General features: G+C 37.9%; 1 protein-coding gene across 3 annotated transcripts in view; it reads right to left on the reverse strand.

Annotated features, from left to right (window-relative positions):
- The window catches only part of PXDNL (peroxidasin like), a 409,080-nt gene that overhangs the window by 132,019 nt on the left and 262,727 nt on the right, over window positions 1-14,334 (reverse strand). For all 3 annotated transcript variants that reach the window (XM_033203626.1, XM_033203627.1, XM_033203628.1), the window contains 2 exons: window positions 12,040-12,156; window positions 10,062-10,220 (listed from right to left, as the gene is read on the reverse strand). In XM_033203626.1, coding sequence (XP_033059517.1) covers window positions 10,062-10,220; window positions 12,040-12,156 — 276 coding nt within the window. The remainder of the gene's footprint in view (window positions 1-10,061; window positions 10,221-12,039; window positions 12,157-14,334) is intronic.

The raw sequence follows: 14,334 nt of genomic DNA on the forward strand, positions 1-14,334 counted from the left end.
AAGAAATAACAAAGATCAGAGCAGAACTACATGAAATTGAAGCAAACAAGCAAAATACAAAAGACAAATAAAAAAAAAAAAGCTGATTCTTCGAAAATATAAATAAAATTCATAGGTCATTAGCAAGATTAACCAAGAAAAGAAGAGAAAATAACCAAATAAGCTCAATTATAAACGAAACCGGAGATATTACAACCAATACCACAGAAATACAAAAGATCATTCAAGGCTAGTATGCAAACCTTCATGTGCACAAACTAGAAAACCTAGAGGAGATGGATATATTCCTGAAAATATACAATCCTCCTAGATTAAACCAGGAAGAATTAGAAACTCTGAACAGACCAACAGTAAGTAGTGAGATTAAAACAGTAATAAAACATTTGTCAAAAAAATGTCTAGAATTCACAGCTGAATTCTATCAGACACTCAGAAGAATTGGTATCGATCTTACTGACACTATTCCACAAGATAGAGAAGGGGGAATTTTCCCTAAATCATGCTATGAAGCCAGTATCATCCTAACACCAAAAACCAGGAAAGGACATAATAGAAAAAGAAAACTGCAGCCTGGCACAGTGGCTCACTCCTGTAATCCCAGCACTTTGGGAGGCCGAAGCAGGTGGATCACAACGTCAGGAGATTGAGACCATCCTGGCTAACACAGTGAAACCCCGTCTTCGCTAAAAATACAAAAAAAAAAAATTAGCTGTGCGTGGTGGCTGGCGCCTGTAGTCCCAGCTATTCGGGAGGCTGAGGCAGGAGAATGGCATCAACCCTGGAGGCAGAGCTGGCAGTGAGTCAAGATTGAGCGACTGCACTCCAGCCTGGGCAACAGAGCGGGACTCCGTCTCAAAACAAAAATAAAAAAGGAAGAAGAAAACTACAGACCAAGATCCCTGATGAATATAGATGCAGAAATCCTTGACAAAATACTAGCTAACCAAATTCAACAACATATCAAAATGTTAATCCACCATGATCAAGTGGGTTTTATAACAGGGATGCACAGATGGTTTAACATATGCAAATCAGTAAGTGTGATACACCACATAAACAGAATTAAAAACAAAAATAACATAATCATATCAATAAATGCAGAAAAAGCATCTGACAAAATCCAGCATTGCTTTATGACTAAAACCCTCACCAAAATTTGCATAGAAGGGAAATATGCTAAGGTAATAAAAATCATATATGATAAACCTACAACCAACATAATACTGAATGGGGAAAAGTTGACAGCACTACCCCTGAGAACTGGAAAAATACAAGAATGCCCACTCTTACTATTTCTATTCAACATAGTACTGGAAGTCCTAGACAGCAATGAACAAGAGAAAGAAATATAAAGTCCATCCAAATTAGTAAAGAGGAAGTTAAACTCACTGTTTGCTGATAATATGATTGTATACCTAGAAAACCCTAAAGGCTCCTCCAAAAAAGTTCCTAGAACTGAAAATGTGCTCAGCAAAGTTTCAGGATAGAAAATTAATGTGCACAAATCAGTAGCACTGGTATACACAGGAGCAACCAAACTGAGAATCAAATCAGGAACTCAACTCCTTTGACAATAACTGCAAAAAATAAAATAAACTACTTAGAAGTATACCTAATCAAGGAGGTGAACGAGCTCTACAACAAAAAGTTCAAAACACTACTGAAAGAAATCATAGATGACACAAATGAATGGAAATAGATCCTGTGCTCATGAATAGGGATAATCAATATTATGAAAATGACCATACTGCCAAAACCAATCTAAAAATTCAACGCAATTGCCATCAAAATACCACCATCATTCTTCACGGAACTAAAAAAAGCAATTCTAAAATTCAAATGGAAGCAAAAAAGAGCCTGCATAGCCAAAGCAAGACTAAGTAAAAAGAACAAATCTAGAAGCATCTCATTACCTGACTTCAAACTGTACTATAAGGTCAAGGTCACCAATACAGCAAGGAACTGTTATAAAAATAGGCACATAAACCAATGGAACAGAACAGAGAACCCAGAAATAAAGGCAAATGCCTATGGCCCACTGATCTTCATTAAGGCAAACAAAAACATAAAGTGGGGAAAGGATACCCTATTCAACAAATGGTGCTGGAATAATTGGCAAGCCATGTGGAGAAGAATGAAACTGGATCCTCATCTTTCACCTTATACAAAAATCAACTCAAGGTTCAAGGACTTAAATTTAAGACCTGAAACCATAAAAACTGTAGAAGATAACATCAGAAAAAAACGTTCTAGACATTGGCTTAGGCAAAGACTTCGTGACCAAGAACCCAAAAGCAAATGCAGCAAAAACATAAATAAATGAGACTTAATTAAACTAACAAGCTTCTGCACAGTAAAAGAAATAATCAGCAGAGTAAACAGACAACCCACACAATAGAAGAAAATCTTCGCAATCTATGCATCTGATGAAGACTAATATCCAGAATCTACAAGGAACTCAAACAAATCAGCAAGAAAAAAACAAACAATCCCCCAAAAAAGTAGGCTAAGGACATGAATAGACAAGTCTCAAAAAAAGATATACAAAGGGCCAAGAAACATATGAAAAAATGCTCAGCATCACAAATGATCAGGGAGATGCAAATCAAAGCAAAAATGTGATACCACCTTACTCCTGCAAGAATGGCCATAATCAAAAAAAAAAAAAAAAAATTGATGTTGGTGTAGATGTAGTGGAAAGGAACACTTTTACACTGCTGGTGGGAATGTAAACTACTATAACCACTGTGGAAAACAGTGTAGAGATTCCCCAAAGAATTAACAGTACAGGCCGGGTGCAGTGGCTCACGCCTGTAATCCCAACACTTTGGGAGGCTGAGCTAGGTGGATCACTTCAGACCAAGAATTTGGGACCTGCCTGGTCAACATGGCAAAAAACCATCTCTACTAAAAATACAAATGTTAGCCAGGCATGTTAGCATGCACCTGTAATCTCAGCTAGTCGGGAGACTGAGAGAAGAGAATCGCTTGAACCCTGGAGGCAGAGGTTGCAGTAAACCAAGATCGCACTAGTGCACTCCAGCCCGGGTGACAAAGTCAGACTCCGTCTCAAAAAAAAAAAAAAAAAAAGAAAAAGAAAAGAAAAGTAGAATTACCATTTGATCTAACAATTCCCCTACTGGGTATTTACCCAGAGGAAAAGAAGAAGTCATTATACCAAAAAGAAACTTGCACATGCAGGTTTATAACAGCACAATTTTCAATTGCAAAAATATGAAACTAGTCCAAATGCCCATCAATCAACAAATGGATGAATAAATTGTATATATACACACACACATGCCATGGAATACTACTCAGCCATAAAAGGGAATGAAATAATGGCATTTGCAGCAACCTGAATGGAATTGAAGACTATTATTCTAAGTGAAGTAACTCAGGAATGGAAAACCAAATATTTTATGCTCTCACTCATAAGTGGGAGCTAAGCTATAAGAATGAAAAGAGATAATAATGATACAATGGACTTTGAGGACTCGGGGGAAAGGATGGGAGGGTGGTGAGAGATAAAAGACTACACATTGGATACAGTGTACACTGCTTGGGTGATGGGTGCACCAAAATCTCAGAAATCACCACTAAAGAACTTATTCATGTAACCAAACATCACCTATTCCCCTCCAAAAAATTCCACTGAAAAATAATAATAATAATAATTCATGTGGCAGTGACCTCTGGGGATGTTACCAGTGAAACATCATGAATGAGTCCACACCATCCATGAAAGCACTCCCACATTGCAGCTATCCCACAACACTCTACATGTTGCCCTTACATGCCCTTACATGCCACTCTACATGTTGCCCTTACTGACCAATGCCCAACACATGTTGCCCTTACTGACCGACAGTGCACGTTATTCAGTATTACCTTCTGCTTACAAAATATATTTTAAAATTAAAATAACAGCTAAAGTATCTATCTAGGAAGGAAGTTACACATTTGAGTCTGAATTGGGACACAGAAATACCTGAGACCAGGAAGGGTCTGAAAACACAGGTAGCAGGGTATTAAGGGGGCTTTTCCATCTCTCTTAGTATTGTTGCTAAGGCCAATGGCACAGGGAGAAAAGTGAGATGTGTCCCAGCCATGAGGTGCAGAGGGCCAGCAGGATTGCACTGCCTCTCCCCTGTGGGGCTTACTGAGCAGATCCAGAGCCTGTCCGACACCACCAGGTGACTGTGGGAGAGACGGTCCCATGTCTTTGGGCAGTGCAGTGCTGAGGGGAAGAGGCCTCATATAATTTGGCTCTGTGTCCCCACCCACATCTCACTTTGAATTGTAATAATCCCCACGTGTCAAGGGCTGGACTGGGTGGAGATAATTGAATCATGGGGGTGGTTTCCCCCATACTGTTCTTGTGATAGTGAGTTCTCACGAGATCTGATGGTTTTATAGGGGGCTTCCCCCTTTGCTTGGCACTCATTCTTTTTTCTGCCACACTGTGAAGAGTTGCCTTCTGCCATGATTGTAAGTTTCCTGAGGCCTCCCCAGCCATGCAGAACTGTGAGTCAATTAAACCTCTTTTCTTTATAAATTACTCAGTCTCAGGTATTTCTTCATGGTAGAATGAGAACGGACTAATACAAGGCCCTTCATTTTCTTGGATATGGAGAGAGAGTTGCCTCCCATAAAACTGAAAGTGTCACACAGAAGCGGAGACTAGCATTTACTTCCCTAGTTAGATGTCTGCTTGGTCAGTGGACTTGATGACATGGTAGAAGTGAATAGCAGGAGAAAACTAGAAAGCAAAGGCAAAGCTGAGAGACAGAGCAGCATGGCAACGTGACATGCTATAACAAGTCAGTGCCAATTTATTTTAGTGTAAAAAAAAATGAAATCCATGCACAATTTTTTCCTAATATTCCTTCTCCATGAACTTTCTGAAGTCCCTCAGTACTGGTACACAGAGAGATCACTGTGATGATTACAGATTGATCACTGTAGTAGTTAGTGGTAACCACAGAAAATGGTGACTTAAGCTGTCTTTCAGGTAATAAATGCTCTGTAGGACTGTACATTGAGTGAGGAAACTATTAGCTGGGGTTGGTTCTAAGAAGAGGTAAGATTGGCTGAAAGACCAAATGCTGGAGCTGGATGTCTCACATCAGGAAATAGAGTACTGGGAGGACTTCAATATGGCCTCTGAATAATACACACATGAAGCCTGGGAGCTGGCCACGCAGAATACCCTGATGACCAAGCAAGGCCACGCAGCAACAGAAGGAGAGGTTGCCACACTGCTGACTTCCAGTCAGCAGGCTTTTCTCCTCCCTTTTTCTGTACCCTCACTGAGAAGGACACCTCCAGAACAAATCCCATGTGACATGAACCCAGGGTCACTTTTCCATATGTCTACTGAGTTAGTCCCAACTCTTTTATTATTGAGTTACTTTCTTTACTGACAGAAAATGCTACCCTTTTCATGCATTAATTTCCAGATAAAATGTAACAAATTTGTAGATTACATATTGTTTTCTAATATGCCATCTGGGTACATTTTAATTATTGTAGGTTTTTCTTGCATTTTAGTATCTAGTATAATTAGCCCTCCTTGATTCTGGTTCTTTTTCAGAATTTTCTTAGTTATTCTTTCTTGCATATCTTACCTAATTTTGATGATTTATCACTCAACTCTATGTTAAATGACAGTGATGAGAGTAGAAATCTTTGTTCTGTTCCTTTCTTTATGAAAATATTATCTCACTTATTGATTAAGCAAGATTCTAGCTAATGAGTTCAGTAGACCTATTTTATGTTAAAGAAATATCTATTCAGACCTATGTTATGAAGAGTTTTTGATGAGAATGAATGTTGAATGTTTAAAAAATGTCTTTTTAGTAGCTATGGAAATACTCATGATTTTTCTTCCTAAATCTATTAATATAAAGTATGTTAATTAATAAAATATATTCTTTCCTACTACTGTTTTATTCTTAAATTTCTGGAATAAATGCCACTAATGTTTTGAATGTGCTACTGGATTCTTTGATACCAATGATTATATTTATTTATTTTCATTTTGGATTTTTGTGTGGATATGTAAGAGCTTTGCTTTTTTATTTTTAATTAATTCTTAGAGTTTTATTATCAAGATTATGCTTGTTTTTAAAAAATACTTTATGGCATTAATTATTTTCTAATCTTCGAAGCAATTTAAATAACATTGGGAATGTTATTTAAAGGAGTGATAGTTCCTCCTGGAAAAGCGCCTGACCACATGATTTACTAAACGTAGCTCTTCTACAGGTTTAACACATGGAATAATTAACAACCTCTACAGCCATGCCAGAGTCATAATTTGAATATCTGTTCTGCTCTGATCTCTGGCAACTTGTTTTCTCCTTGTAACATTCTGTTAGATTTCTCTCTCTTTTGACATAAATTTTCATTAATTAGATTTTTCTGTAAAATTAGTAATTTTATCCATTGCTTACAAATATTTGCATATAATTATCCAAAATACTAGTGGAAAAAATAAAATGCATAAGTAAGGGTTAGAAGCACCTCTGGAGTGAAAAGACACTGTCAAAAACATATGAGGGATATGAAGACAGATATGAAAAAAGCCAGCATAATGCTCTGAAAACAAAGAGCTAAAAGGAATTGAAGATAAAGAGAGAGAGCTAGACATTGGGCAAAGAAGATCAACAGATCAGTGGCACCCAATTATTTTGGCCTCAGGAATCCTTTACTTTCAAAAATTATTGACAAGCACTAAGAGCTTTTATTTATATGGCTTACATGTGCATCGGAAACTAAAACTGAGAATTTAAAGAGTTATGTGTTCATTTTAAAATTACGATTATAAAATCATAGCATTTTTAAATAACATATTTTTATGAAAATTAATTATATTTTCTAAAAAAAGTAGTGAGTAGACTAGCATTGTTTTACAAATCTCAATAATAGAAGAACTGCTTCCAAATTCAATCTCTTACAATTAGTTGTTTTGGTTGAAGTCTATGAATAAAATATTACCTCACAAAGACATGTTTTTAAAAGTATAGGAGTATTTTTAAGGATTTTTTTTCAGATAATTGTAAACATTCTTTGATACTATACCAAAATTTGACAATTGGTAGCTTCTTTTGACAATTTCCTTTATCACACAAGCTACTGAAAGGATATGTATGTAAAGGTCAAAATTTAATGAAAGTAGTATTTCCCCATTTCATCAATAACAGCATCAAGTTAAATTACTTTTCTTTTTTACTTTCTGCTACAAACAAAGGATATAATGATATACTCCTACCATTTGGCACCCACTGTCTTGGTTCAGGCTGAGGCTCCAGCAGTTTTACCCACCATGATTTTTGCACCATCAGCGCAAATGTCAACCCAGCGAAAAGGCAAATTACTGATACCATTAGGAGAAATTTTTGACCTAGGAAGTCCCCTCGAGGATCTGGGGATCTCCCTCAACCAGCAACCACGGAACACACTTTGAGAACTATTGCAACATACACAAAATGTGGAAGTTCCCCAAAAGGAAACAAATAATGAGACAGAAGCAATGTTAAAAGAATTAATTCAAGAGAACATTCCTTAAATAAAATAGCATTTGATTCTTCATAGTAAAAAAAAAAAAAAAAAAAAAAAAACCAACAACAAAACACCTAATACCCAAAGAAAATTCAACACTAAGACACCTTAGGCAGAATAAGACTGTCAGCACATGAAATTCATGTGCAATATGCCCAAAATATAGTCAAAGAAGCCAATTCCTAGCTGGAAACAGATGAAAGTTCTGCAAAGTATTACTGGGAACAGGTACTGGGGGGGAAATGTTGTTCATAATCTCAGAGATAAAATGATTCAATCTGCTATACTTTTTCTTGAATTCATTCACTCTTCCCTTCCCACCACTGTGATCCTAGTTTATAGATCTCATATCACTTGGTGACAGCAGTGGCCCCAGTGGTTTCTGACTTTCATTTTTCTCTATTCCAAGCTATCTTATCCTCTTTAGGTTAACAAATATTATATATATATATATATATATATTTTTTTTTTTTAAGATAGAGTCTTGCTTTGTCGCCCAGGCTGGAGTGCGGTGGCGTAATCTTGGGTCACTGAAACCTCCGCCTCCCGGGTTCAAACGATTCTCCCTCTTCAGCCTCCCAACTCAGTCTCCCGAGTAGCTGGGACTACAGCACATGTCACCATGCCTGGCTAATATTTGTAGTTTTGGTAGAGACAGGGTTTCACCACGTGCCCAAGCTAGTCTCGAACTCCTGATCTCAGGTGATCCACCAGCCTCAGCCTCCCAAAGTTCTGGGATTACAGGCATGAGCAACCACCACCCTCAGCCCAGGTTAATGAATATTCTGAATAATGAATGTGATCAAGACTTTCAACAGTTTTATAGTCTGAAGTCTAGATCTGATGTGTTCCAATTCATCTAACCATCCCAACTAACTCCTTCCATATGGCTCTCACCTGCCACTATTCACAAAATCTGGTGCGACACTTAGGGCCCTTTGTTCCTTTGTTCTCAAAAAAACTTGTTTGCTTCCATATTCATGCCAATTGCTAGTGGCATTTTCTCAACTACGGATATTTGGTAGATTTACCAAATTCTTCTACATATGCCAACTCCTAGATTAAATGGTGTATTCTAATACTAATTTCAACAGGGGCAACTTAGAGTGGTCTTAGAGAGTTGAGGAAGGCTCCTTAGGGAAATGAAGTGGCTTCTAGATTGAGATCTAAAGCATCAACAGGAGCAAGTCAAGTGAAAGGATTTGGCAGTGGGGAAAAATCAAGATGAGGCTATTTGATGTTCTTACTTCATATTTGGTTTTAATAATATGTGTGGACTTACTATTGGTCCCATTTTAAAACATACAATGTAAATACCACCTAATTTTTGGATTTTAGTTGAACACCAATTCAAAAGTAGTTTGAAACATTCTGCACACTCGCTTTTGTTATTTCCTCTTAGACAGAAAGGTTTGCCAGGGCACATCATAGCTTGACACCTTTCCACAATTGTGTTTTCAAATCTTCCCACTCGTTTGAGTTGCTATTTGCACGTCTTCCCTACAATCTTTTTTCCCTCTCATAGAACCTCAACTTCCTTTAAAAAAAAAAAAAGTTTAATATGTCTAAAATACAAGGGGAAAGTAATTGCTAACAGACCATATGTAGACAGTAGCTCCGTGTAGGGTTTCATCTATGTTCAGGCATCATGAACATGTCAGCATTCCCAAGGCTTCTTCTCACACCTACATTGATGCATGCAGCAGAGCTTTGCTTTTCCTTCCCCTATGCTCTCATCAACATATGTTACCTCTGAATTGAGATCTACTGCGTCAGAACAAATTGCAGCAAATTGTGGAGAGACTCAGGAAATTATATTGAAATGTACAGCAGTGCTGAAAATGCAGTTTAGGTGCTGTGCATTTTGTAATTAAGTTCCATCATTTCACCATAAGCCAGAAACTAAGAAAAAATTTCAATAGTAATTAATAACAACCATTTTTCATTTTTATATTGGAATTATCTTTAAAAATTCAGATCTTGAATTTTTTTCCCTTTTTACATCTCAGTTGACAATAAATTATGGATGAATAACACAATCTCATTCCACAATATATATTATGTAGGATAAACCTAAGTACAGTTGTCACATGAAGAGTCTGAAGGCAGTGTCTTTACTGTATTCCTAATACCACTGAGCATAAAACATACTTCAGTGTCAGAGTGAGATTCAGTCCGTCAGGCCTGAGAAGCTGCATTCTTTTGTAAGATAGTCTAGGCAGGTAGGACTAAGTAATCATAGTAATGGTAAAAAATTTTGTAAGAAAACCTGAAATGGCATTTTTAAGGAAAACATAATCATAATTAGTATGAATGAAATAGAATTCTAAAAAATGAAGTTATATAAAAGACTGATTGGAAGAAGATATCAAATTTGCATTTCTTAGGTCCTATGACTCTATATATATATATGTATATATATACACACACTCATATATATAGAGAGAGAGAGGTGCACACTTCAGAATGCGAATATGAATCACAGTATATATTACCTTTGGGTTTTACAGTCAGCTGCACAGACACTTTTTTCACCCCCAATGAACTGACTGCTTGACATTCATATTGGCCTTGATCATGCTGTGCTGCATGGTCAATTCTCAAAGTGCCAGAGGAGAGAACTGTATGCCAGCCTTCCACAGGGAGCTGCCCTCCTGCAAAAAGAGGTAAAGAAAGTATTCTACATGGCCCAGAACACTGAAAGCCGGAGCTGCTGGCTGTCTTGGGTAAAGGGTGAGGCCTGTCTTTTAGGAAATCCTTGGTGCTAGGGTGTACTGTGAGGGTTGTGCCCTAGCATTGCAACTCCAGAAACACAGCATCCCCATGCCGCTTGTCCTGGAACATCTGCCACTGCATTCTCATCTGTCACCAGAACAGCCCAGCCTCCTAATGAATTTTTAACCTTCATGTTTGTGCCCCTCAGCCTTACTATAATCAGAAAGCAAATTTCAAAACCAATCTGATTCTTAAATTAGATTTTCAGATATCTTCGTGACAATTGTCTATCATGTGTATGCAATATTTGGAACACAACAACGTGATTGAAATACGTTTAAAATGCAGAGGCAGCATATCGAAAATGGTGATTTTGTGACATTCATGCTGTTACTCTACACAGACAACCAGAGGCCATTGTACTTTTCACTTCTGAGCTTATATGAGCTTCTGAATCCTTCTTAACACTTTATTCTTATGGTCATTAACAATTAAATCAGATTATCATTTTCAACTAGATTAGTGAAAACTTGTGTCTTAATGAATGTCTTGTTATAGATGGAAAAAGGAATAGCTAACCCTATTGAGCATACACACACTGTGCCATCAACTGTTCTAAATGTTGAAGAGTATAAATTATTCAAATCAATCAACACAACCACCCTATGATGTAGGAAACGTCATCACTCCCAACATAGCAACAAGGAGTCTGGAAAACAGCAGTTAACACATTTGCCCAAGGTCACATGACAAGCAAATAGAGGAGGAGTGGAGATGTGAACCAAGGCTTTATGGTTCCAAAGTCTACCTCCTATCAACTAATCTTGTAAAGAACAAAGCAAAAAAATTAATAAAAGAAATTCATGAATGTAGATGTATTTTGAATTTTATTTAGTACCTTAACTAATATGGAAAGTAGGATTTCCAAGCCCGGAGGAATCTTAGACAAACTCTCATCCAGCCAATTGTCAATCCTGTTCTGTTATGTGCCCAGGTTCCCTGGAAGTGTCTGGTCCCTTGGTGGGGCACAGGGGGTTAAATCCTTGCCAGGCCCACGCCCCACCCACCCACACTTCAGGAACAGCTGCTCTTTTTTGCGGCTTCACTTCGGATTTCATTTCACTTATGATTTCATTTTGTACTAGAAGAAAATTCTCCCACTAAAAAGAAATGTTTAAAACTGCTACTCTTGCGGCCGGGCGTGGTGGCTCACTCCTGTAATCCTAGCACTTTGGGAGGCCGAGGCAGGCAGATCACGAGATCAGGAGATCAAGACCATCCTGGCTAACACAGTGAAACACCGTCTCTATTAAAAATACAAAAAAAGTAGCCGGGCGTGGTGGTGGGCGCCTGTCTTCCCAGCTACAGTTTGAGGCAGGAGAATGGCGTGAACCCTGGAGGCGGAGTTTGCAGTGAGCCAAGATCGCTCCACTGCACTCCAGCCTGGGCAACAGAGCAAGACTCTGTCTCAAAAACAAAAAACAAAAACAAAAACTGTACGCTTTCCAATAATTTTATTTTAAAAATCAGGAAGCCAAGTCCAACAAGGGATGATCTCAGGAAGGCCACACACTCAAATGCCAAAACTCAAAACCCACAAAAATTATGATGATGTTATTTTTAGATCAAAGATTACTTTCTGTGTAATTTTTTCATGTCCATGATATACCTTCGATAATTAATTTAAACCATGTTTTTTACTCTCCACAAAAGAAGGAGTTTATTTTTCTCCACAATTACTTGTAGATATTCTAATACCTGTTTTTGTCCAGATAATTACAGGAGGTGGGTTGCCGTCAGCTTCACAGAGCCACTCTACAGCATGCTCTTCCAGCACCACTTGATCCTTGGGGGCTACTGTAAATTGTGGAGGAGCTAAAGAGAATGAAACATATATCAAAATTGAAAATTATTTTACAAATTTTCAGTGCCAATAGAAAAAAGAAAATGTGTTCAAATATGTCGTGTGATCAGAATTTGTTTCCAATTATATATAAACAAGGTTATAAAGAGGGTGGAGATGCTTCTGTATGTTTGTGCCTGTTTGCAAGGAAGCCAGAAATACACACATCTGGTCTGCAAAGTAGAACGGCAGTAGCCAAGGAGAAGAAACTATTTCTAAATCTTATGGCAGCTGTTTCCCATGATTAAATCATATTGGTTATCATTTTACTAGATGTGAAAAACATATTTAAAGCTACAAATCATACTTTAAACAATTAACAAAACCATTTTCTCCAAATTTTCACATGCACAATAAAATTTGAAACGAGTTGATTTTTCGATTTCAGAAAGAAAAATAAGCTCCTTAAGATTAATGTTCCTACAACACTTGAAATTATACTTTTGAAAAAGTCACATTTATGTCAAAATTCAGAGTTCCAAATATTCAGATTTTGTATTATTGATTTTATATAAATAAGAAATAGCTAATAATTGCATATACCGTTCCTGAAAAGGGATTCTGTCCGTGACACTTTGATTGAATAAAAAAATAAATCAATGTGGCCATTTAAGAAGAGCACAATGGGCCGGGTGCGGTGGCTCAAGCCTGTAATCCCAGCACTTTGGGAGGCCAAGACGGGCGGATCACGAGGTCAGGAGATCAAGACCATCCTGGCTAACACGGTGAAACCCCGTCTCTACTAAAAATACAAAAAAAACTAGCCGGGCGAGGTGGCGGGCGCCTGTAGTCCCAGCTACTCGGGAGGCTGAGGCAGGAGAATGGCGGGAACCCGGGAAGCAGAGCTTGCAGTGAGCTGAGATCCGGCCACTGCACTCCAGCCCTGGCGACAGAGCGAGACCCCGCCTCAAAAAAAAAAAAAAAAAAAAAAAGAAGAGCACAATGATCCCCAGTAACGCCTAAGTGATCAAAAGAACTTTCACTAAGAATGATGGTTTCCAGCTGCATCCATGTCCCTACAAAGGACGCAAACTCATCCTTTTTTATGGCTGCATAGTATTCCATGGTGTATATGTGCCACATTTTCTTAATCCAGTCTGTCACGGATGGACATTTGGGTTGATTCCAAGTCTTTGCTACGTGTGCATGTGTCTTTGTAGTAGAATAATTTATAATCCTTTGGGTATATACCCAGTAGTGGGATGGCTGGGGGAGGAGGGAGGGATTGCATTGGGGAGTTATACATGATATAAATGATGAATTGATGGGTGCCGACGAGTTGATGGGTGCAGCACACCAACATGGCATAAGTATACATATGTAACAAACCTGCACATTATGCACATGTACCCTAGAACTTAAAGTATAATAAAATAAAATAAAATAAAATAAAATAAAATAAAATAAAATAAAATAAAATAAAAATAAAATAAATAAAAATAAATTCATTTTTTATCAAAAAAAAAAAAAAGAACTTTCGCAATTGATTTTGTAACTGGAAAGGGGTCCCAATACAGACCCCAAAAGAGGGTTCTTGGACTTTGTGCAAGACAGAATATGAGGCAAATCCATAGAGTAAAGTGAAAGCAGGTTTATTAGGAAAGTAAAGGAATAAAGAATGGCTACTCCACAGGCAGAGAAGCAGTATAGGCTGCTTGGCTGAGTATACGTACAGTTATTTCTCCATTATGTGCTAAACATGGGGTGGATTATTTACGAGTTTTCCAGGAAAGGGGTGAGCAATTCCCAGAACTTAGAGTTCCTCCCCACTTTAGATCATAAGAGGGAACTTCCTGACATTGCCATGGCATTTGTAAACTGTCCTGGTGCTGGTAGGAGTGTCTTATAACATGCTAATGCATTATAATTAGCATATAATGAGCAGTGAGAACAACCAGGGGTCACTGTCATTGCCGTCTTGGTTTTGGCAGGTTTTTTGCCAGCTCCTTTACTGCATCTTGTTTTATCAGCAGAGTCTTTGTGCCCTGTATATTGTGCCAACCTCCTATCTCATCCTGTGACTAAGAATGCCAAACTTGCTAGAAATCCAGGCCAGCAGGTCTCATCCTCATTTTACCCAGCCCCCATTCAAGATGGAGTCACCCTGGTTCAAATGCCTTTGACAACCTGACAAATCATTTCTCTGACTT

The sequence above is a fragment of the Trachypithecus francoisi genome, unplaced genomic scaffold, assembly GCF_009764315.1.
Source record: "Trachypithecus francoisi isolate TF-2019V2 unplaced genomic scaffold, Tfra_2.0 Lachesis_group7, whole genome shotgun sequence".
Lineage (NCBI taxonomy): Eukaryota > Metazoa > Chordata > Mammalia > Primates > Cercopithecidae > Trachypithecus > Trachypithecus francoisi.